Raw genomic sequence first — 24,919 nt, 5'->3', positions numbered from 1 at the left:
AACACTAATCAATGAACTGGAAAAGTTTATCATTGCCTTTGTTTTTTTTTTCATTTTATGTCCATCTTTATAACATTTGCAACTCCACTATTGTAGACCTAAATCAATTACCAGCTATTTTCATAAATGGCAGCACTTCAACCATTATTACTTTCTGCTCCTTTAATCCTTTCACTTTTTTACCATTTCATTTATATTTTCTTTCAGTAGGTATCCTTCAGAAGGTTATTTATTCACATTTCACTGCATTAAATTTCATCCAGTGCCTCTGTAGGCAATCCACTAATCTGTAATACAGTTTTATACCCCTTGAAAATTGTGATACTGTTTTCCCACATCCAAACACTTTCTAAAAATTAAACTTTAAATTTGATAGAGATATACAAAATTGTCAGGGGCATAGAGAGGATAAATGCAAGCAGGCTTTTTCCACTGAGGTTGGGTGAGTCTCGAACTGGAGGTCATAGATTAAGGGTGAAAAATTTAAGGGGAACATGGGGGGATCTTCTTCACTCGGGGAACAGTGAGAGCGCCCAATGAGCTGGTAGCAGAAGTGGTCAGTTTCAACATTTAAGAGAAATTTGGATAGGAAGGGTTGCAGATCAATGGAACCAGGCTGAGAAATAGTTCGGCATGGACTAGACAGACCAAAGGGCCAGTGTCTGTGTTGTAGTACTCTATGACTCTATATGAGATGTGCATAAGCCAAGTTGTCCAAATCAGAACATCTAAATCCACGCACAGTCTCATGCCCACCAGGAAAATGCCACGCTAGTGTAGCAGTTAGTGCGACTCTATTACAGCTTGGGGTGTCAGAGCTCAATCTTGGTGTCCTCTGTAAAGAGTTAGTACATTCACCCTGAAAGTCCACAGACATACTAGTTAGTAGGTTAATTGGTTATTGTAAATTGTGCCGTGATTAAACTAGGGTTAAATCGGGGGTTTTGGGGATAGCTGGGCAGTGCTGTTCAATGGGTCAGAAGGGCCGATTCCACAAGGTATCACTTCAAAAAAAACCTTGTAGGCCTAGTGATTCAGTGCTAGAGAAGATGTTTATAAAGTGGCTGACTGAATCGCAGACCATTTTTTACTGAGAGAGTTTCTGCTTTCCTGTCTGAAACCTGTTGTCAGAACTACTGAAATTGTTCAACTAACCATTGAAATTGAAAATTTAAAGTGAGAATCTCAACCTGGGAAGGTGTTGTGAAGAACATTTTTAATAACAGAAGCTCAGTATTTTTGGATCCTCAGGCAAGTTTAATTCATGAACATTGATTCGAGGTGGCAACTTTAACTAATTAAAGGCAGCAGCATGAAAAGCATAAGACAATACCTGAATCGTTTGATGTTCTTCTCACAGACTCTAATGACAATTATAATTGGATAGATGTCTTTCTTAATTAAATCTCTTGTGCAGCTCAGTCCAGCTTCCAATAAACAATGTTTGTTCTATGTGCAGGAGGAAAAAAAATATAAAATGAATGTCACACCATTTCCACAACTTTTCTTCATCAGTACGTAATCCAAAGTGGGAAGAGGGAAAGGAATGAGGGTACATTCTAGTCACTATTTTAAGCAGACTGCGTGTGCCTGATAATACATTGATTGGATTATACTTTGAAGTGATTAACATAAAAGGTCCCTCAGGCACCATACACATTCCAATTGCATTCTTTCATGTCCTTTTTCAATCTACCTCCACCTAATTTTCTTCTCAGCATTTCTGTAGATTATTGGAAATACTTCATTTGACAACCATCCAAGAGCTTGTATGGAATGTATCAATCAAGTCAGCAAATGTCACCAGGATACTTGACAGGGGTCTGGAAGGTGGGATGATAAGACACCATTGCTGAGTGACTGCATCCTTATCCAATGGCCAATAGTGGCCTCATTTCTTTTCTGTGCATGCGTGCGTCCGTGTGTGCGCAATGTTAGCGGGACGATGTCTTTTTCATGCCTTTACAAGGCGCGGAGCGAGAGAGAGAGAGTGTGTGGCGCGCCACTCCTCACACACACATTTTGCAACATTTTTCCCTTTATTTTACGAGGTCGAGTTGCAATCTCAACACTCAACCCGGCACGGATGGAAAGTGTACTCGGGAGCAGACCCAGCTGGGTTCGAACTCAGGAACCTTCGTTCCAGCGCCTCATTTCTAATACAATCTTTTGGAGGTGATCAGCCAGCAACAGATCTATGGACTTTAACCATTCTGAATAAGGAACACTGAAGGAGACCAGAGTTTGAAATGAGATACTTTGATATGCTAGATTGTTATTTCTATCATACTTCTTCCTACGTAGCTCAGAAACACATTGAGAACTGCATTTGCCTTCCAGTTAAAGTATTCTCAGACAGTAAAAGATTTATGATGATGCAATTACTCTCATCCATGCTCCATATCTGATTAAAATCAACAAAATATTTTTTTAGTCATTCACCACCATTCCACCAGTTTTACATTTATAATGCAGTTGCAGTTATACATCTTTGAAATATGTAAAGTGGAACTTTGACCATATCGTTCCAACTTTCAGTGTCCACTATGCAATCTAAAGGTTGGATAAAGGGCACTGCAGATGTTAGACATGCCATGATCCATTCACTACCCGTATCCTGTGCCCATATTATCCAAAGAGAGAGAATAGCAATTGGAATAACTATGTGTGTAATTTGTTTGTTCAAAAGAGAGAACTAAAGCGATTGGAAATAAAAACAAAGGGCGAAAATTGTCTTTCATGGCAGCCACTCTACATCCTGCACTAATCCTTTCCCTAAACAAATAAATGAGGAAATATGAGAATGCTGAAGCGAGAAGAGATGAACAGAGGGAAAATATTCCATCTGTGGATTACATGGAATAAAACAGAATTTACAGCACTGAAATGCTTTTCTGTTCCTGGACCATTGCCAAGGTTTATGCTCCACATGAGCCCAAAATAATTTCATCTGAGGCACCAGAGCTACAAGCCAGCATCGTAAAATGCCCGGATTATATTGCCGTAAGTCTGATTATCATTAAAAGGAAGCACTTCTTTGAAATGAGTGTCTCTTCTTCTCAATAAACTCTGCCTGGTAGGGAAACTTATTTGAGCTTAATTTTCACTATAAACTTTAATGCATTATTTCTTATGGACAGAGACAGGATAATTTATAATGGGGAAATAAGCAGATGGCATTGGAACAAGTATTCTGTCCCTGCATTGATAGTAGACATAAGCAATGAACTTGTTCCAATTCCAGAAAACCCTCAGAAGATACTGGAAAACAAAGGATCCAGTGCAAATGTGGAAGTGAAGATAAACAATGGCATATTAGAGAAGTTAACAAATCAATAAATCCAAGAACATGATGATCCACACCCAGGATTTTGAAAGAGGTGGTCATGGAAACAATGCATGTTTCAGTTTTCAACTTGCAACGTTCTGTAAATCTTGAACAGGTGTCTGTGGATAGCAAGCATGACCCTACTATTTCAGAGAAAGCAGTGAGAGAAAACAGGAAGCTAGGCTCTTGTAGCTGGGAAAATACTGGAATTTATAACAAAGATTTAATTTCAAGCCAGTAGAAACATTATATGATTGATGAGAATCAATTTAGATTTATGGAAGGTTATGCATTTTAATTGAATCAACTGGAGCTCTTTGTGTGGCATCCTTGACAGACAGTAATCTCCATTACAAGTTACTGCCTGTTACACCACTGGCATTTAGGGCAGAAACTGTTTCCATAACAATTTTTTTTTGACCAGTCAGGGTTGCTCGCCCTGAGCTGAACCCCCAACCATGGAGGACTGATGGCCTCTATCCTTTGACCTATTTGGCATGGGTGGTCCTACACAGAGTCAATGCACAAGGCCCTGACTCCAGCCAACATAGCCCTCCAGGCCACTGAGGCATGCAAGCCTCCTAACCCTACGACAAGTTAGTGGTCCTCTTGGAGACAGAGTTCCTTGAGCATTTCTTTAGTTCAATGAATGTATATAACCATATAACAATTACAGCATGGAAACAGGCCATCTCAGCCCTTCTAGTCCATGCCGAACGCTTACTCTCACCTAGTCCCACCGACCTGTACTCACCCCATAACCCTCCATTCCTTTCCTGTCCATATACCTATCCAATTTTTCTTTAAATGACAACATTGAACCTGCCTCTACCACTTCTACTGGAACTTTATTCCACACAGCCACCACTCTCTAAGTAAAGAAGTTCCCCCTCATGTTACCCCTAAACTTTTGCCCCCTAACTCTCAACTCATGTCCTCTTGTTTGAATCTCCCCTACTCTCAATGGAAAAAAGCCTATCCACGTCAACTCTATCTATCCCCCTCATAATTTTAAATACCTCTATCAAGTCCCCCCTCAACCTTCTATGCACCAAAGAATGAAGACCCCACTTGTTCAACCTTTCTCTGTAACTTAGGAGATAAAACCCAGGTAACATTCTAGTAAATCTCCCCTGTACTCTCTCTATTTTGTTGACGTCTTTCCTATAATTCGGTGACCAGAGCTGTACACAATACTCCAAATTTGGCCTTACCAATGCCTTGTACAATTTCAACATTACATCCCAACTCCTATACTCAATGCTCTGATTTATAAAGGCCAGCATACCAAAAGCTTTCTTCACCACCCTATCCACATGAGATTCCACCTTCAGGGAACTATGCACCATTATTCCTAGATCCCTCTGTTCTACTGCATTCTTCAATGCCCTACCATTTACCATGTGTGTCCTATTTTGATTAGTCCTACCAAACTGTAGCACCTCACACTTATCAGCATTAAGCTCCATTTGCCATCTTTCAGCCCACTCTTCTAACTGGCCTAAATCTTTCTGCAAGCTTTGAAAACCTGCTTCATTATCCACAACGCCACCTATCTTAGTATCATCTGCATACTTACTAATCCAATTTACCACCCCATCATCCAGATCATTAATGTATTTGACAAACAACATTGGACCCAGAACAGATCCCTGAGGCACTCCACTAGTCACTGGCCTCCAATCTCACAAACAGTTATCCACCACTACTCTCTGGCATCTCCCATCCAGCCACTGTTGAATCCATTTTACTACTTCAATATTAATACCTAATGGTTGAACATTCCTAACTAACCTTCTGTGTGGAACCTTGTCAAAGACCTTACTGAAGTCCATACAGACAACATCCACCGCTTTACCCTCGTCAACCTTCCTAGTAACCTCTTCAAAAAGTTCAATAAGATTTGCCAAACATGACCTTCCATGCACGAATCCATGTTGACTGTTCCTAATCAGACCCTGTCTATCCAGATAATTATATATACCATCCCTAAGAATACTTTCCATTAAGTTATCCACCACTGACGTCAAACTTACAGGCCGATAATTACTAGGTTTACTCTTAGAACCCCTTTTAAACAGTGGAACAACATGAGCAACACACCAATTCTCCAGCACCATCCCCGTTCCTAATGACATTTGAAATATTTCTGTCAGAGCCCCTGCTATTTCTACACTAACTTCCCTCAAGGTCCTAGGGAATATCCTGTCAGGACCCAGAGACTTATCCACTTTTATATTCCTTAAAAGCGCCAGTACTTCCTCTTCTTTAATCATCATAGTTTCCATAACTTCCCTACTTGTTTCCCTTACCTTACACAATTCAATATCCTTCTCCTTAGTGAATACTGAAGAAAAGAAACTGTTCAAAATCTCCCCCATCTCTTTTGGCTCCATACATAGCTGTCCACTCTGATTCTCTAAGGGACCAATTTTATCCCTCACTATCCTTTTGCTATTAATATAACTGTAGAAACCCTTCGGATTTATTTTCACCTTCTTGCTAAAGCAACCTCGTATCTTCTTTTAGCTGTTCTAATTTCTTTCTTAAGATTCTTTTTACATTCTTTATATCCCTCGAGCACCTCATTTACTCCATACTGCCTATATATGTAGATATCTCTCGCTTTCCGAACTGCAACCAAGTTTCCAATATCCCTTGAAAACTATGGCTCTTTCAAACTTTTAACCTTTCCTTTCAACCTAACAGAAACATAAAGATCCTGTACCCTCAAAATTTCACCTTTAAATGACCTCCATTTCTCTATTACACCCTTCCCATAAAATAATTTGTCCCAATCCACTCCTAAGTCCTTTCGCATCTCCTCAAAGTTAGCTTTTCTCCAATCAAGAATCCCAACCCTGGGTCCAGACCTATCCTTCTCCATAATTATATTCAAACTAATGGCATTGTGATCACTGGACCCAAAGTGCTCCCCAGTAGATACCCCCGTCACCTGACCTATCTCATTCCCTAACAAGAGATCCAACACTGCCCCTTGTCTAGTAGGTACCTCTATGTATTGCTGCAAAAAACTATCCTGCACACATTTTACAAACTCCAAACCATCCCCCCTTTTACAGTATGGGCTTTCCAGTCTATGTGTGGAAAATTAAAATCTCCCACAATCACCACCTTGTGTTTACTACAAATATCTGCTATCTCCTTACAAATTTGCTCCTCAAATTCTCACTTCCCATTAGGTGGTCTATAATACACCCCTATAAGTGTTACTACACCTTTCCCATTCCTCAATTCCACCCAAATAGCCTCTCTAAATGCGCCCTCTAATTTATCCTGCCAGAACACGCTGCAATATTTTTTTCTGACAAGCAATGCAACAACTCCCCCTCTTGTCCCTCCGATTCTATCACACCTGAAGCAACAAAATCCAGGAATATTTAGTTGCCAATCACACCCCTCCTGCAACCATGTTTCACTAATAGCCTCAACATCATATTTCCAGGTATCAATCCATGCTCTAAGCTCATCCACCTTTCTTACGATGCTCCTAGCATTAAAATAAATGCATTTAAGAAATTCTCCACCTCTTACTCTCTGTTTATCACTAACGGTGCAAACAACTTAACTATCTTCTTTTTCTTCCTTCTCCCCTACATCTGTTCCTACACTCTTGTTCCCCTCCCTCCTTGTATCTAGTTTAAATCCACTGGAGCCTCTCACTAGCAAACCTACCTGCAAGAATATTTGTCTCCCTCCAGTTCAGATGTAAACCATACCACGGAACAGGTCCCACCTTCCTTGGAAAACTGCCTAATTATCTATAAATCTGAAGCCCTCCCTCCTGCACCATGTCTTCAGCCACGTGTTGATCTGCTCTATCTCAATATTTCTAAACCCGCCTGCACGTGGCACTGGTAGCAATCCCGAGATTGCTATCCTGGAGGTCCTGTCCTTTAACTTGGCGCCTAACTCCCTAAACTCACCTTTCAGGACCTCCTCACTCTTCCTACCCACGTCATTGGTCCCTACATGGACCACGACATCTGGCTGTTCACCCTCCCTCTTGAGAATACTGAGAACTCGATCTGAGATATCACGGACCCTGGCACCAGGGAGGCAACAGACCATCTGGAATTTTCGATTTCTTCCACAGAACCTCTTATCTGTCCCCCTAACTATCGAATCCCCTATCACTATTGCCTTCTCTTTTCCCTCCTTCTCTTCTGAGATGAGGGTCCAGTCTCGGTGCCAGAGACGCAACCACTGCAACTTGTCCCTGGGAGGTCATCCCCACCAACAGTATCCAAAATGGTATACATATTATGGATGGGAACTGCCACAGGGGTGCTCTGCTCATTCTGTCTATTCCCCTTCCCTCTCTCGACAGTCACCCAGCTACCTGCCTCCTGACTTTTAGGGGTGACTATCTCCCTGTAACTCTAGTTTATTTCTGCCTCTGCCTCACAAATGATCCGAAGTTCATCCAGTTCCCTAACTCGGTTTGTCAGGAGCTGCAGCTGGATGCACCTTTCATAGGTGTAGTCATCAGGGACAATTGTGCTCGCCCTGAGTTTCCACATACTGCAAAAGGCGCACTCGACTGCCCTAACTGCTGCCTCCATTACCCACTCCTAAGTTAACTAGGGTGTAGGATAAATGGATTTTCAGAATGCTTCTGATATGATCTCCACTGGAAGCTTGTTGAACAAGGCTGGAGAATGTGAAATGAAGGATAATATACTAGAATGCAAGTTGTTTAACTGGTAGAAAACAAAGAGCACAAATAATTGGATCCCAGAGGGATATAGACAAGCTGAGTGAGTGGCAACAGTATGGCAGATGTCCTATAATGCAGAAAATTTGAAGTTATCCACTTGGGTAGAGAAAACAGATAAGACAAGTATTTTTGAATGGTAAACAATCAAGAAATATTGATGTTTAAAGGACCTACTGCATCCTTAAACACAAGTCATTGAAAACTAACATAATGGTACAAGCAAGCAATAAAAAAGACTATTTGAAGAATAAAGGTGTGTAACCACAATAATACTGTACAGGGTCCTTGTGAAACACCACATGGAGTATGGACATATGGTGTGCAACTTTGGTCTCCTTGACTGATAAAGCATATGCTTGCTCGACAGATAAAAGCTACAAATCACCGGCCTGGTTTCCTGGGGCAGTGGGTCACTCATAAGGAGAGACCAAGTTGGCGAAACTTCCATTAGATTGAGTTCAAAATAATAACAATAGAAGAGCTCTATGAAACTAAACTTTAAGGATATAGAGAGGGTATATGTAGAGAGGATGTGTGCCAGGCTGAGGAATCTAGAACTGGAACTCACAGAGGCAAAAACTGAACATGAAACTAGTTTTAAAACTCAATTTCAGAAATGAAAAGATAGTGCTGATAACACAGGTACCTCTCCCCAAAAAAAAACTGTTGATTTGAGAGTCACGGTAAAGGCAACTATTTTGATACATATCAGATTGATGTGCTAGGAAATGAAGGCTTACGGTGATAATGGCTGTTAATTGATTGAACCTGACATCTGATTAATGAGATAAAGCCCTTGGGGCCCATTGTGATCAGAACTGGCTGAAATAAATAGACATCGATTAAAGATTAAGGCAAGGTTGCACTGGCTCACTCCCAAAAGCCCATGGGCACAATATAAGCAACATCCCCAGCTTGCTGGCATTACCAGGGAGTCAGTATCACTGTCACTGATCCTCAAAGGGTAAATAGGAAAATTTTGTTCTGTACATTCTGATGACCCAGGATTCTGTTGAATGATGGCATATTTAAACTCCATTAGAACGGAAGTTATGTGAAGCATAACATTATTACATTCAATATTCTAACAAATTTTCAGCCAATTCTGCCAAAAGAACAGTAGAAAATTATTGCTGCATATTATTAGAGCAGAGGGTGGTGGAGTGGGATGTCATGAAAGTAACTTATGTTGCTACGGACTAATGCCTTCTTTGCATTTCTGTGAGATTCCCCTGTGCTATTTTAACTATGTTGTTAATCCACCAGTAACATGTAATTACTGAAGCACATTATATACAATCAATCTCATAATGTAGGCAAATATAGTCATTATTGTGTGTCCAACAGCATCCTACTTAGAACAGTGATTGAGTCATCTATTCAACGGCACAAAGGGTGCGTTTTGGCCTAGAAACTAGGATGAATCCTTTCTGTTCTAGGGCACGCCCAAAAGGTACTGCACTCACATGCAAGTCTTCATACTTCTGTTAACCTGCACCTCCCTATTTCCATCATTTGAATCTACCCTCTTCTGTATACTCTCTTCCTTTATTAATTAACAAAAAAATTGCTGTTTCAGCCCTGGCTCCATGATCTTAATTCCCTATTTGTTTCTCCAGCAAAGGATACAGGAAGGTTTAGTAGAATGGGCAAGATATCGCAAGACAATATGGGGAAATGTGAGATTATTAATCCTTTTGGGAAGAATAGATTTTTTTGCAAGTGATGTGAAGCAGTGAGACAAAGATTACAGGAATGTTTACTGGGAATGTGAAGCTTGTTCTATGAGGAAAGATTGAGTACATCAACTCTGCTGTTCAGAATTCAGAGAACAAACGTTCCAAGAAATCTTGGCAAGATAATTGACAGCATAATGAACAGAAACAGAATTACAAGCCCTGGTTTCAGTGTAAAGAATAAGCAATTTAGTATTGAAATGAGGAGAAATTTCTTTACTCAGGAATTTGTGTATCTTTGTAATTTGCTCAGATGAAGGCAGAGGATGATTATTCACTTGGTCCATTTAAATACAAGATCATTAAATTTTTGACTTGGTACGGAATGATCATAAGAACTAAGATTAGGCATGGCCCATTTGAGCCTGCTCTGCCTTTCATCAAGATATTGAGACATGCAACTTTTGATGCAGGGTCATGGCCCAAAATATTGGCTAATCCTCTGCCTCCACAGACGCTGCTTGACCCACTGATTTCCTCCAGCAGTTTGTTTCGTCCTGCGATCAATCAATTTCTCTTTGAATGAGTTCAATGATTAAGTATCCATAGTCCCCTGGAGCAGAGAATTCCCCAGATTCACAACCCTTAACAGAAGGAAGTTTCTCACCTCAGATCTAAACATCCTACATGTTTCTTAAATGTGTAAGCCCTACTTCTAGATTCAGTCAGAGGAAATATCCTTGCATCCAACACGTTGAGAACTGTAAGAATTTTTTAAGTTTCAATGAGATCTTTTCTCATTTTTCTAAACTCTAGAGAATATATGCCTGGTCTTCTCAATCGCTCCTCATAAAGCAATCCACTACCTCTGCAACCAGACTTTGCTGCACTTCTGCTAGGGTAAGTATGTCCTGTACACAATTGTCTTGGCAGTGTTACTACATAATTTCAGTAAGATGTCTTAGTGCCCGTTCTTACATCCTTCTGTATGAAATGTCAATTGCTATTTGCCTTTCTAATTACTTGCTGCACCCCTGTATTGGCTTTCAACGAGAATGTCAAAGTCTCTTTAAACACCAATATTACTCAAATGTTCTTCATCTATAAAATACTGTGCCGTTTTGATTTATGTGCATAATATTTCATCTTGTGTGATCTTGCTCACTCACTCAGTTTGTCATCAGTATATCCCCTTTAAGCTTTTTTGCATATAAAAGGGTTTTGGGCTGGTATGATAGCATCAAGCTCTACAATCAGTCACACTGTCATTGATTGGTAATATAGTTTGAAGCCGTCTACAACTACTGTAAATTCATAAAACTTGTAATTACAAAACAATCAAAATTTTAACCTACATTTTTGCCTGTAATCTTAAATTCCTGTCCAATGGTTATTGACTCCAGAATTTGCTTCTCTACATCTACATTATCAGAACTCCCTTAACGTTTTTAATTTCTCTACTAAATCTCACCTTATCTTCTATATTCCAAGGAAAACACTCCCAGCTGAAAGTCTTCTTTGAGTTTCTGAGGATTAATGATTCATTCCACAGTAATGTGATATTTTCAACCTTATGTTCTTTCAAAGGTAGGATTTCCTGCTAATATGAATGCTTCAGTATTCACTATGGAAAAGGATCTTGGCGATTGTAGGGATGACTTACAGCAGATTGAAAAGCTTGAGCATATAGACATTAAGAAAGAGGATGTGCTGGAGCTTTTAGAAAGCATCAAGTTGGATAAGTCTCCAGGACCGGATGGAGTGTACCCCAGGCTACTGTGGGAGGCGAGGGAGGAGATTGCTGACACTCTGGCAATTTATCTTTGCATCATCAATGGGGACAGGAGAGGTTCTGATGAATTGGAGGATTGCAGATGTTCCCTTATTCAAGAAAGGGAGTAGAGATAGCCCAGGAAATTATAGACCAGCGAGTCTTACTTCAGTGGTTGGTAAGTTGATGGAAAAGATTCTGAGAGGCAGGATTTATGAACATTTGGAGAGGCATCATATGATTAGGAATAGTCAGCATGGCTTTGCGAAAAGCAGGTTGTGCCTTACAAGCCTGATTGAATTTTTTGACGATGTGACTGAACACATTGATGATGGTAGAGCAGTAGATGTAGTGTATATGGATTTCAGAAAGGTATTTGATAAGGTACCTCATGCAAGGCTTATTGAGAAAGTAAGGAGGCATGGGATCCAATGCGACCTTGCTTTGTTGATCCAGAATTGGCTTGCTCACAGAAGGCAAAGAGTGGTTGTAGACAGGTCATATTCTGCATGGAGGTTGGTGACCAGTGGTGTGCCTCAGAAATCTGTTCTGGGACCCCTACTCTTTGTGATTTTTATTAATGACCTGAATGAGGAAGTGGAGGGATGAGTTAGTAAATTTGCTGATGACACAAAGGTTGGGGTTGTTGTGGATAGTGTGGAGGGCTGTCAGAGGTTATAGTGGGACATTGATAGAATGCTAAACTGGGCTGAGAAGTGGCAGATGGAGTTCTACTCAGGTAAGTGTGAGGTGGTTCATTTTGGTTGGTCCAATATGATGCAGAATATAGTATTAATGGCAAGACTCTTGGCAGTGTGGAGGGTCAGAGGGATCTTGGGGTCTGACTCCACAGGACACTCAAAGCTGCTGCGCAGATCGACTCTATGGTTAAGAAGGCATATGGTGCACTGGCCTTCATCAACCGTGGGATTGAGTTTAGGAATTGAGAGGTAATAATGTAGCTATATAGGACCCTGGTCAGACTCCACTTGGAGAACTGTGCTCAGTTCTGGTCACCTCACTACAGGAAGAATGTGGAAACTATAGAAAGGGTGCAAAGGAGATTTACAAGGATGTTGCCTGGATTGGGGAGCATGCCTGTGAGAATAGGTTGAGTGAACTTGTCCTTTTCTCCTTGGAGCGATGGAGGATGAGAGATGACCTGATAGAGGTGTATAAGATGATGAGAAGCATTGATCATGTGGATAGTCAGAGGCTTTTTCCCAGGGCTGAAATGGCTAACATGAGAGTACACAGGTTTAAGGTGCTTGGAAGTAGGTACAGAGCAGATGTCAGGGATAAGTTTTTTTACGCAGAGAGTAGCAAATGCATGGAATGGGCTGCTGGCAATGGTGGTGCAGACAGATATGATAGGGTTTTTTTTTAAGAGACTCCTGGATAATTACATGGAGCTTAGAAAAATAGAGGGCTATGGGTAACCCTAGGTAATTTCTAAATTAAGTACATGTTTGGCACACCATTGCGGGCCGAGGGGCCTGTACTGTGCTGTAGGTTTTCTATGTTTCTATGTATGAATAATCATGTAGTGCCTGTATCAGTAGAGAAATCATGCATTTCCCTGCATTAGAGGGAACTTATGGAGCGAGATGCAACTTCATCCCCTCCTAACAAGTTTCATTTGATAGTTATTATAAACTCCGGGGAGTGAAATTATCACCTGCAGATAATGAATAATAATAACTTGGCTGTTCCCCAGTTTATCCCCTGCTGATTTCACTACAATGTCTACTGAATTGTTATTTCCCACTGCTCTATCACCCGTTCGAAAAGTGGAGCGATGCTCTGAGGGGATCCCTTATTCCAGTTATTTACCTTGGAAACATGCTTGGACATTATGCCACTGAACTAAAACAAATGCTTTGTAACCCACATTATGTAACAAACAAAACTAAAAGAAAGAAAACTTTCCTTTACCTTGGAGGTTACCGCTTTGATGTTGCCAGGCAAGATGCATTCAAAGGCGTTTAAATGTTTTTCTCGGGAGAAAATGATTGGCTCAGATTTCTGTTTCTGTAAATACTCTTCTTTGTTTAAAATATCTGAAGGGCAAACACTAATGTTAATAAAATGGTTAAATATAACATTTTGATATGCTACCCTCCACCCTTCCCTACATTTTCTCCTTCGTTCTCTCTAGTTAATATTAAAGACTTTGTTAAATATTAGTGTCTTGGCTGTGTGTTGAACCTCAGTGTCATCAGGCTACTCAACCGTGCAGAAACATTAGAATCCAATCTTATAGCCATAAATATACAGTTTCCAGCAGAGAGCAGTAACAGTGATCGAAAATGCAAACCTTGGATGATTTTTTCTGGATTTGATTCACCAGCATTTACTTTAATAATAAAGATTCAAAGAGTAAATCTTGGCGAGTGCACCTAGCTACATTATTCTTCTGTAGGATTCAGCAAAGTATATTTATTTTATTTGGCGATACACTGCAGAGTAGGCCCCTTCCAGCCCCTCGAGCCTCCCCACCCCAGCGATCCCCCAACCCTGATTATCCTTAACCTAACCATGGGGCAATTTACAATGACCAATTCACCTACCCAGCAGCTCTTTGGACTGTGGGAGGAAAACGGAGCACCTAGGGGAAAACCGACGGATTTCACAGGCTCCACAGAGACTCCTGAATGCCCCAAGGTGCATTGCGCCAACTGCTATGCTACATGACTCATGAAAGGTATTAGGAAGAATCATTTTCTTGTAAATTGGCAGGTTATAACCTATGTATATACTGTATTGACTCAAATTTCACCTATCACATAAAACTACAATTCAGTACAGGCCATCATTCAGGTCAACAATTCAAGCTTTATGCTCCACACACATATTTCCCCATCAGCATCATTTCCATTCCTTTCTAAAGATTTTATTTGTTTCACTTTAAAATGCTAAATTCAAGTCAATTACTCTTTATGCTGCATTCGAGATCATCCAGATACATAACTTTCCTTGTTATGTTAAATCTTATTGGCGTCATATTTTAGGCTTTTCTACAAAAGGAGAGATCCCTCAATATCTACTATACAAAGCGAACCTTTACATCAGCATCGAAAGTTCAGCATCTGCACTCTCTCATGTCTCCAGTTTAGAAAGTCTCCAGTCTGGTCATTCCTTTACTAGTGAAAAGGGCCTATTCAATTGATGATCAAAGGATTATTTCCATGTATTTGTAATTGTTTATCTAGCTTTTTACTGTAAAGGGATAGAAATTAGTCTTCTGTCACATGCTTAATGCACAATACGTTTGTGTAGGTGCTTTGAACGCTGGTCTTCAAAATGAATTTAATTCAATACAGAGGAGCAAAGTTTTAGATTTAGGATATATGATAGTGAATGGCTTTCTATCCCTATGTGTTTTGTATCTTAATCCAGTTCTGAAAACTTGCAGTCGTATATCTGTCATACTTACAGAGAGCTGATGTATCACTTTTTTTGTTGACAGATCTGAACCTAATCGCTTCCGAAATCATGGAAACTTTATTCAAGCTGGTTTTATTTTAATCTAGAACTTGTTGACAGCGATATCAAACATGCATGCAAGTTTTGTTTTAGCGCACATTTTTGAAATAACTTCAGGCCTTAAAGTTGCCTGCCTATGTTATGTGGTCAATGCCCACCCCAGAATCTGTCAGGAGTGTGCAAGCTCCAATTCTGATTCAAATTCTCTATTTTTATCAGTTAGTCCAGAAGATCTCAGTCCATTTTTTTGCTTTGTCAAAAAGATCAATAAAACTCCATCCATCAAAAAAGAACAAAATGCAACTAAGACATTGTTGAGTCCTGTCACTTGATTCCAAAGTAAACACTGTATATACAGTTAAAATTATCAATAATGGCCATGCACTTTATTGGAACTTGTATGATCCAACACAAATTCACGATAAAAATGTATTTCCATTGCCCTTCACCTAGCACTCTTGATCTCCTTCAAAGGAACTGAGGGGACAACTATGTTTCTTTCAGAATTCTGGTTGAGATCATAATCACCAAACCTGATTTCCCAGAGCTGGTACTGATTCTGACATTACCCTTGAGGTGGTATGGTTGTGCAGCAGTTAGCGTAATGCGATTACTGCACTTGCTGTAAGATTGGGGTTCATTTCCTGTCGCTGTCTGTAAGGAGTTGTACATTCTCCCCATAACTGTGTGGGTTTCTTCCCACATTCCAAAGATGTATGGTTATGGTTAGCAAATTGTGAGCATGTTATGTTGGCGCTGAAAGCATGGTGGCACGTACGGGCTGTCCAGAACATTTCTTAACAATTTGCTTTGATACCAACAATGCCTTTCATTGCACATGTGACAAATGAAGTTAGCCTTTAAATCTACTCCACCCTTTCAGAGACCTACCCTTTCCCTCTCACCGTGCCCCACCTCATCCTTATCATCTGCCTGCACTTATGCATTGTTAAATCTCCTGCTTGTGATCAAACAGAAACCCTGCTCCTCTTCTCACAGATACAGTCTAACTCACTGAATATCTTGCAGCATTTCTGCTTTCTTTAGTTTCAGATTTCCAGCATCTGCATTTTGATATTGCTTTTGTAAACAGATGGTAAGACAGATAACTTGATCAGTGATAGGGCAAGAAGATGGAACTCTTGATTCACATCTGAACCCACATTCAGTTCCATTCATTATCCTTCTGAAAGCCAGAGCTATGATTTGTACATGAAGGTGGATTTGAAGGGAAGGAGCACTCCGGGGGAAAAAAAAATTAATTAAACAATGCAAAAACTACATCTCAACAAGATGATCAAAGGACCATGTTCTTGCAATCTCACACCAATGTGTGGTCCTCTAAAAGGCAATATAGTGATAATGAATAATATATACATGGAAATAGAAGGCTGAAGTTTATTTTTGAAAAAAAAATCAGCGTGTCGCATTCTTTCAATTCAGCTACAATGAGTGCCCCTTAGAGAACTGAGAGACTGATGCCTCCAGGTCTGCTAAACAGCCTCCAGGCAATAAACCATCTAAATGGATTGGCTTCTGTCTTCAGGCACGGAAAAATATGAGCCTGCAGGCAATGAACATGGATACTCCTGCCTACGTCACACTAAGTAGCCTCAGGGTACAAACCGGAGAGTAACTAAACAAGTATGCTACAACTAAACATCATGCAAATTGTACTTTGAGCAAAGAGGGCCAAAAACATGCATCTCTCATAATTGTAGGTCAAGATAAGTTCATATCATTTCCACGGATGGGTAAGTAAGTTAATAAATAAGTAAATCATGGTCATGAATATGTTTCTCATTTAATCACAGCTAAAATCTGAGTTTTTATAAGAAAAAAAATGCTACACTATCATATACATAGAAACCTACAGCACATTACAGGCCCTTCGGCCCACAATGTTGTAGCAACCATGTAACCTATTCGAGAAGCTGCCCAAAATTTCCTTACCACATAGTCCTCTACTTTTCTGAGCTCCACGTACCTATCAAAGAGTCTCTTAAAAGATCCTATTGTATTCGCCTCTACCACCATTGCTGGCAGCGCATTCCACACACCTACCACTCTGTGTGAAAAACTTGCCTCTGACATCCCTCGTACCTACTTCCAAACACCTTAAAACTATGCCCCCTCGTGTCAGCCATTTCAGCATTGGGAAAAAGCCTCTGGTTATCCACACAATCAATGCCTCTCATCATCTTTTCACCTCTATCAGGTGACCTCTTATCCTCCATCACTCCAAGGAGAAAAGGCCAAGTTCATTCAACCTATTCTCATAAGGCATGCTCTCCAATCCAGGCACCATCCTTGTAAATCTCCTCTGCACCCTTTCTATAATATCTACATCCTTCCTGTAGTGAGGTGACCAGAACTGAACACAGTATGGACTATTCTACAGTCAATGAAACCAATGGATTAACCATTTCTTACAGGACCACATCTTTCCAAAACTCGATTAATCTAAATAACTGTTCCTGCTCTACTTCATTCTTCCTCTAAGGAAAGCATTCCTCTTACATTTTACATTGTTCTCATTGAATGAGTGACAAAACTCACAGCTACATCTAGAATGGTTGAAACCTTGCTTGGTTCTAAATGGATTTCTGTTGGGTTTTGAGGAAGTATGTTAAGAATATGGAATTTCTTCACCTCCTGGTGTTGCAAAATGTTCCATTTCAAGTACATACCCAACTTCTTTTGAAAGATCTGATTTTGCTATCCTTTCCATCAAGAGCTCGAGTCCACAACACACTATTTTCTTCCACACAAGAGATTCTGCAGATGCTGGGACTCCAGGGTAACACACTTGATGTTTTGTGTCGAGAGCCTTCATCAACAGTTTATTCCTCTTGACAGGCGCTGACTGACCTGAGTTCCTCCAGCATTGTGTGAGTGCGTGTAAGACAATATTGTTTTTACCTCGTCTCTGATTCTTTTGCTGATTAGATTGACACTGTTCCCTTTAATTGATCTTCTGCCAGAGGAATTTTTTTCTTTTTTTTACAGATTGGAACTATTCAAGTAGAAATGAACTATCTATGAAGAAAACGCCTAATAATATGACTGAATGAGCAAATTTCACCACCTGTTTGCCTGAAATCTTTGTGACCAAGAGGTAACTTGCTTTACCTGGTTTGCAGATATCAAATTCCATGGCTTCTCCGGAATTAAGCAACCTATACACAAGCATTTTGGCTAGTGGAGTGGGTGAGAACAGCACAGGGCGCTTCTGCTGGGTGTGATATGGATGAACCAGGCTGTATGGTATCAGGCTGAAACTCTTTTTGATGTCACCTTCTGCATCTACATCTTAAAAAATAAAAACAGAATTAAAAAGGGAAAGTAGTATTAATCTTAATTTACATACATGAATCTTGCAATTCAATATTTATTTTGCACAAAACAGATTATTTGTGCAATAACTCAATATTGTCTGTACAATTTTGTGATATGGACGTCGACTGTTCTATTTATTACAACAATAGCAGGAGTTCAGAAAAATATGTCATTACAATCACAGCACTGTCAATGAATGCCTGGAATTGTGCATGATCCTTCTTGCAACCACCTATGAGAAATACTGTCAGGAGCAGCTCCAGACCCTCGCAGTGGCCATTAGGAAATAGAGCAGCTTCCTGTGGTGGGGAAGAGGAAAAAAGAAACACTTGAAAGACCCCCAGGCTATCTTTGTACTTAAATCTGCCAGTTAGGAGGTGACAAGATGAAGTGAGACCTGACAGCACAGGGAGAGGCAACCCTTATGGTCAGGTCAGTCTTTGGGAAGCATCACTGCACTGTTCGGGATTTTGCCCAGATCAACGTTAAATTTCACTGATGGACAAAGATAATAATAATAAACAGATCATTTTAGGAATTACTGAGGTCCTGAAATACTTCCCAATTTTTGAGAAAGTAGAAATCAGTGAAGAATTTACCAGTGCCTTTACTGCACCAGCACAGTCTTTGGATATTAGAGGAAAAGGATATTTGAAGTTGCAATCCTTAGTATTGAGGCACGAAACTCATTGTCTAATGGACAGCATTGACCCCTGATTTTCTATAAACTTCTGAGATATGGAATACCTACAGAAGACACTCAAAGCACTGGGAAGATTCTACCATTGCTGTAGAGAACATTACCCATTGAGTCTGCTCCAGTAATCAAATGTGATTGATCTGTTTTCCCCCTCAACCCTATTCTTCTGTCCTCTCCCTGTAACCTTTGAAGCTCTTGTCAAGAACCTATCAAACTCTACTTCAAATACACCCAATGACTGAGCCTTCACAACCATCTGTGGCAATGAAGTCCACAGATTCACCACGCTCTGGCTAAAGAAATTCCTCCTCATTCTGTTCTGAAGGGACTCCCTTCTATTCTGAGGCTGTGCCCTCTGATCCTGGACTTTCCCAAATATTGGAAACATTCTCTCCACATCCGTTCCATCTAGGCCTTCAAAATCCTTCCAATTTACTGGAATGAAAAGTGAACTAATTTCAGTGTCCTCTCGTGGATATTGAGGCTCTAGTTACACTCCGTGGTGGCATTGAAAAACACCCTACAGCAGGCTTCGTAACCAACAACCTATTCTGAGTTGTCATGGGAAGGGATGACAAGGTGAATAAAGGGAAAGAATCAAGGTGTGCTCAAAGCATTTGGTTAAACACAACATCCCTACTAACACTGAGAACCTCTGGCCCATGACCAGACAAAATGGAGAAGGAGCATTCAAGAGCGACATTAAGTTCACACAGAAGGAGCACACTGAAATCCTGTGTAAGCAGCAGGAGGAGCATATCACCTCACAAACTAACCCTCACTACTTGGTCTGGTGCTTCCTGCCATATTTGTGGAAGAGTCTGATTCCCACTTCAGCCACCTGAGTGGAACTAGACCACGACTGATCTGAAGAGACTGCCAAAAAAAGAGAAAACTAATGCAATATGTTTCTTTCTTTTACCATCTTGCTTGTCAGCTGCGAGTTTCAGTGTTTCAAAGGAGGCTTTCACTGGACCAGATGGGGAGCTGGTGACAATTCGCACACGCTCACTGCTGTTGAGTCTTTTGTACTTGTTATCGGACCTGCTGACAAACTATCAAAAGAAATGGACAAAGTAAGAACATAACTTACAAACCAACACTGGCCCATTAATTTCAAAGAATAGACTGAGATTGTATTGTGCAGGAATGTCTTCAACATACAGGACCACGGAAAGATTATATTATAGAAAGAACTCACTTCACACATTAAAATGGAAAATAGAATTATAGTTCAGAATCACAATCAGGTTTAATATCATTTGCATATGTCACAAAATTTGTAGTTTTGCGGCAACATGACATCACCATACATAATAATACTAACTATAAATTACAATAAAAGTGGCCCGTTTTCCAAACGTTCGCTTTACGACACCTCGCTGTTACAAAAGACCTACGTTACCTGTTTTCGCTAACAGAAGGTGTTTTCACTGTTACGAAAAAAGGCAGCACGCACCCCGAGCAGCCAAGCTCCTCCCCCGGAAGTGCATTCTAGCCGCCATTGCTTAAACACGCGCTTTATCTCGATTTATTTTGTGCATCCGTTAGCAAGATGAGTTCTAAGGTATCGGAAAAGCCTAAAAGAGCTCGTAAGGGTGTTACACTTAGCGTAAAACTAGACATAGTTAAGCGTTTCGATCGTGGTGAATGAAGTAAGGACACTGTCTGCGCGTTGAACTTGCCTGCGTCCACCATTCGCACTATTTATACGCAGAGAGAAAGAATTTTGAAAGCTGCCGATGTTACTGTTGGTCCTGCTTGAGGCAAGTGGTCTCTCTTAGTCGGCATCCAATAATGGATAAAATGGAAAGTCTATTGCTTGAGTGGATTGATGGGTGTACAAAGCATGGTGTTCCATTAAGTTTTCTTATACTTAAGGAGAAAACAGTCAATCTGTTTAATAATCTGAAACAGAAAGCACCGGACGATGGTGATGAAAGTGTTGCGAGAGTGGAATTTAAAGGTAGTCATGGGTGGTTTGATCGGTTTCTGAGGAGAGGGCATCTTCATAGTTGAACGTTTACCGGAGAGAGTGCTTCAGCTGATACTGAAGCTGCTGAAAAGTTCCCAGCAGAACCGAAGAAAATAATTACAGAAGGTGGTTATTCACATAAGCAAATGTTTAACTGTGACGAAACTGCAAATTATTGGAGTCTTCCCCATTCCGGTAAGTGAAACTACACTGTACATACATTATTTCTACTTTATATAGGCTGTGTATTTTTATGTGTTATTTGGTATGATTTGGCAGCTTCACAGCTTAAAGGTTACTGGAGAGAGTGTGTCTGCCGAGAGCACTTGCGCCATGTTTCTGCCGAGAGCACTTCCGCCCAGAGTGCTGCCGTGAGATTTTTGCTGCGCTAGGCAGTGCTGCAGAAAAGTATTTCTACTTTATATAGGCTGTGTGTTTTTATGTGTTATTTGGTATGATCTGGCAACTTCATAGCTTAAAGGTTACTGGAGAGAGTGTTTCTGCTGAGAGCGCTTCCGCTGAGAGTGCTGCCGTGAGATTTTCGCTGCGCTAGACAGTCCTGCAGAAAAGCATTTCTACTTTATATAGGCTGTGTATTTATCATATCATTCCGGCTTTTACTATATGTTACTGTTATTTTAGGTTTTATGTGTTATTTGGCATGATTTTGTAGGTTATTTTTTGGGTCTGGAAATGCTCAAAAATTTTTCCCATATTAATAAATGGTAATTGCTTATTCACTTTACGACATTCCGGCTTATGAACCATTTCATAGCAATGCTCTACCTTCGGATAGTGGGGGAAACCTGTAAGTATATATAAAAAATTAAATTAAATAAGGAATGCTAACACTGAGGGGAAAAGCACTGAGGTAGTGTTCACGGGTTCATTGCTCATTCAGAAATCTGATGGCGGAGGGGAAGAAGCTATTTCTGAAACGTTGAGTGTGTCTTCAGGCTCCTGTACCTCCTTGATGAGAAGAAAGTATATCCTGGATGATAGGGGTTGTTAATGATGGATGCCACACTTTAGAGGCATCACCTTTTGAAGGTGTCCTGGATGCTGGAGAGGCTAGTGCCCATGATAGATATGCCGTCAACTTTCTGCAGCTTTTTCCGATCCTGTGCAGTGTCTTCTCCATACCAGATGACCATGCAACCAATTTGAATACTCTCCATGGTACATCTGTAGAAATTTTCAAGAGTCTTCAGTGGAAGACCAACTCTCCTCAAACTCCTAATGAAGTATAACTGCTGATCTGCCTTCTTTTTAATTGCATCAATATGGTGCCCAGGATAGATTCTCAGAGACACTAACACCCAGGAACTTGAAACTGCTCACCCTTTCCACATCTGATCCCTCGATGAGGACTGGTTCCCTTGACTCCCTCTTCCTGAAGTCCACAATCAATTCTTCGGTCTTACTGACATTGAGTGCAAGGTTGTTGCTGTGACACCTCTCAACCATCTGATCTGTCTTGCCCCTGTATGCCTCCTCGTCACCATCTGAAATTTTGCTGTTAGTTGCGCCATCGGTAAAGTTGTAAATGCTGTTTGAGCTGTGATGAACCACACAGTCATAGAGAGAGAAGAGCAGTGTCCTAGGCATGCATCATTGAGGTGCAGCAGTGTTGATTGTCAGTGAGGAGGAGATGTTATTTCTGACCTGTACTGACTGGTCTCCCGGAGAAGATGCGATGATCCAGTTGCAGAGGGAGGTACAGAGGCCCTGGTTTTGGAGCTTGTTGATTAGAACTGAGGGTATGATTGTGTTGAACAGTGAGTTGTAGTCAAAAATCTGTTCACCAATTTGGCTTCCTCTACATTCTAAATTTCTATTTCTCCTTCACTGACAGCTATACCTACTTCAGTAAATCCTTCACTAGCCTCCATTACTTCACTCTCCTCTTTTGAGATTCGCCTCAAGACCTACTTCTTTTACTAAGTTTTGGCTTTATCTTTGCTCCCCTACCCCCACTCCTGTTTCAATATATGAATCAGTGTAAAATTTTATAGATAAATGAATGAGGAGCAGGAGTAGGCTATTCAGCTCTTCAAACCTGCACCTTATTTCATAAAACTATGGTTGACCAGATTATAACCTCATATTTTGTCTGCCATTACTCCCATGAGGAGCCTCAAGACTTCTTTTTATTACCTTCGTTGTATAAATACAAATCATGTTTATTTTATTGACACTAAGTATTTCTGGGGCAAAAATCACATTAAACAGTAATATGGGAATAGGTGCACCACATGGACTAAAGGGATTCTAGAAAATGGTTCAACATTGCATTCTTAACTGAACTAATTAATGCAACTTTTTTCATGGATCTCCCTGCCACATGCAGAAAGCCAGCAAATGTCAACACTCTGATGGCCAAACTTTACCTTCAACCTGAAGTTCACATATGCAACAGCATGGTTTCACAAAGGGGTTATAAAGAATAGGGTGATGATATGAAGGTGGAATCTGTGTGGTTATTTAATTATTTACGGATACAGCCTTATCTCACTAATCTAGCTAATCATGAGACAACTTGCAATGACCAATCAAGCGATCAACAGGTACGCCTTTGGGCTGTGGGAGGAAACCGGAGCACCTGGAGGAAGCCCACACGGTTACGGGGAGAACATACAAACTCCTTACGGACAGCTGTGAGACTTGTCGCGGCCAACTGGTACTAAATGTTGTGCCAACCACTATGCCACCGTGCTGCCCCATCTTCAACATAAAACCAATAATGATGTCATGTCGGGGCATTAGAGCAGAGCTCTTATGCAGTCAGTCAGGAAAACTCCCATTCATGGGCTCCTAGTCAAGTCTGTGTTTAACAGATTCACGATTCAAGGTTAATTTATTATCAAAGAATGCATAAGTTACACAATCTTGAGATTTGCTTGCTCATAGGTAGCCACAGAACAGGAAGCCCAAGAGAACTCAATTAAGGAAAAAAGAATAAAAATAGAAATCAAAGGCCAACACTCGATGCCCAAGAGAAAGAAAAATAGATCATGCAAGTAATTGAAGGGAACAACAACAGCATTCAGAACCAAAACTGAGTCCTCAGATCTGAACCCCAGAAAAGCCTGGAGTAGGCCCAAAGCCTCGCTTATCAGTTCATCGTAATTAATGGGCGCAGAGCACAACAGCCGGTGCAGTCTTCACAGCCTCAGCACCATGAAGGTGGCCAGCAGAGTACATTTACTAAATTGGAGCAAAATAAATGTTTAGGGGGTCAATGAGGAGCACATGTGCATCAAAGCCAAAATGTAGATCTTTTCTGGGTAGTGTAGAGTTACCTGCAAAGAAGGCATCCAGCAGGATATATGTGTGTGCTAAAGCACTAAAATGAATCCACTGCTATTTGTTCCTGAAGTATTTTTCTTTGCATCTCTGGAGAGCTAGATTAAATCTCAGCTAATCATAGTTCTCTTGATTAGATATCTTTATACGCTTGATAGAATTTTATTGAATGATGAGCAACGATCTATGATGAAAGGAATGTAACATATTGGCCAATTTTCACATGAAAGGCAGAAAGGGAAAAGAAAGGTTTCCGTTTTTAACATCTTTCATAACACACAAGATGCTCCAATGCAATCTGTGGCCAATGAAGTACACTGTGAAGTGCATTTGCTTTAGTAATGTAGGACATAACGTAGCCAATTTAAATATAGAAATCTCCCTTAAGCAGCAATAAAAAAAATTCTTAACTGACTTTGGTCAGGGCATTGGGAGTTAAATAATTTAGTCTAATAAAACGTTTTTCCAATAATAGTCATTTGCGTTTGACTAAGCTTAATCCAATAGCGAAATATTTGGTAGTCTGTAGGGATCACGTGCTGTTTGCAATAGATTAAAAACAATAATGAGGTTTTCTATTCAACCTCTACATTACCA

General features: G+C 40.4%; 1 protein-coding gene across 2 annotated transcripts in view; it reads right to left on the bottom strand.

The window, feature by feature from the left end:
* Positions 1-24,919, bottom strand: part of card11 (caspase recruitment domain family, member 11) — a 321,723-nt gene that overhangs the window by 5,319 nt on the left and 291,485 nt on the right. For both annotated transcript variants that reach the window (XM_072268714.1, XM_072268715.1), the window contains exons 20-23: positions 19,964-20,096; positions 18,135-18,314; positions 13,452-13,576; positions 1,334-1,449 (exon numbers count right to left, since the gene is read on the bottom strand). In XM_072268714.1, coding sequence (XP_072124815.1) covers positions 1,334-1,449; positions 13,452-13,576; positions 18,135-18,314; positions 19,964-20,096 — 554 coding nt within the window. The remainder of the gene's footprint in view (positions 1-1,333; positions 1,450-13,451; positions 13,577-18,134; positions 18,315-19,963; positions 20,097-24,919) is intronic.

Source organism: Mobula birostris, chromosome 9 (assembly GCF_030028105.1).
Source record: "Mobula birostris isolate sMobBir1 chromosome 9, sMobBir1.hap1, whole genome shotgun sequence".
Taxonomy (NCBI): domain Eukaryota; kingdom Metazoa; phylum Chordata; class Chondrichthyes; order Myliobatiformes; family Myliobatidae; genus Mobula; species Mobula birostris.
This window is presented reverse-complemented; position numbering and strand designations above follow the sequence as displayed.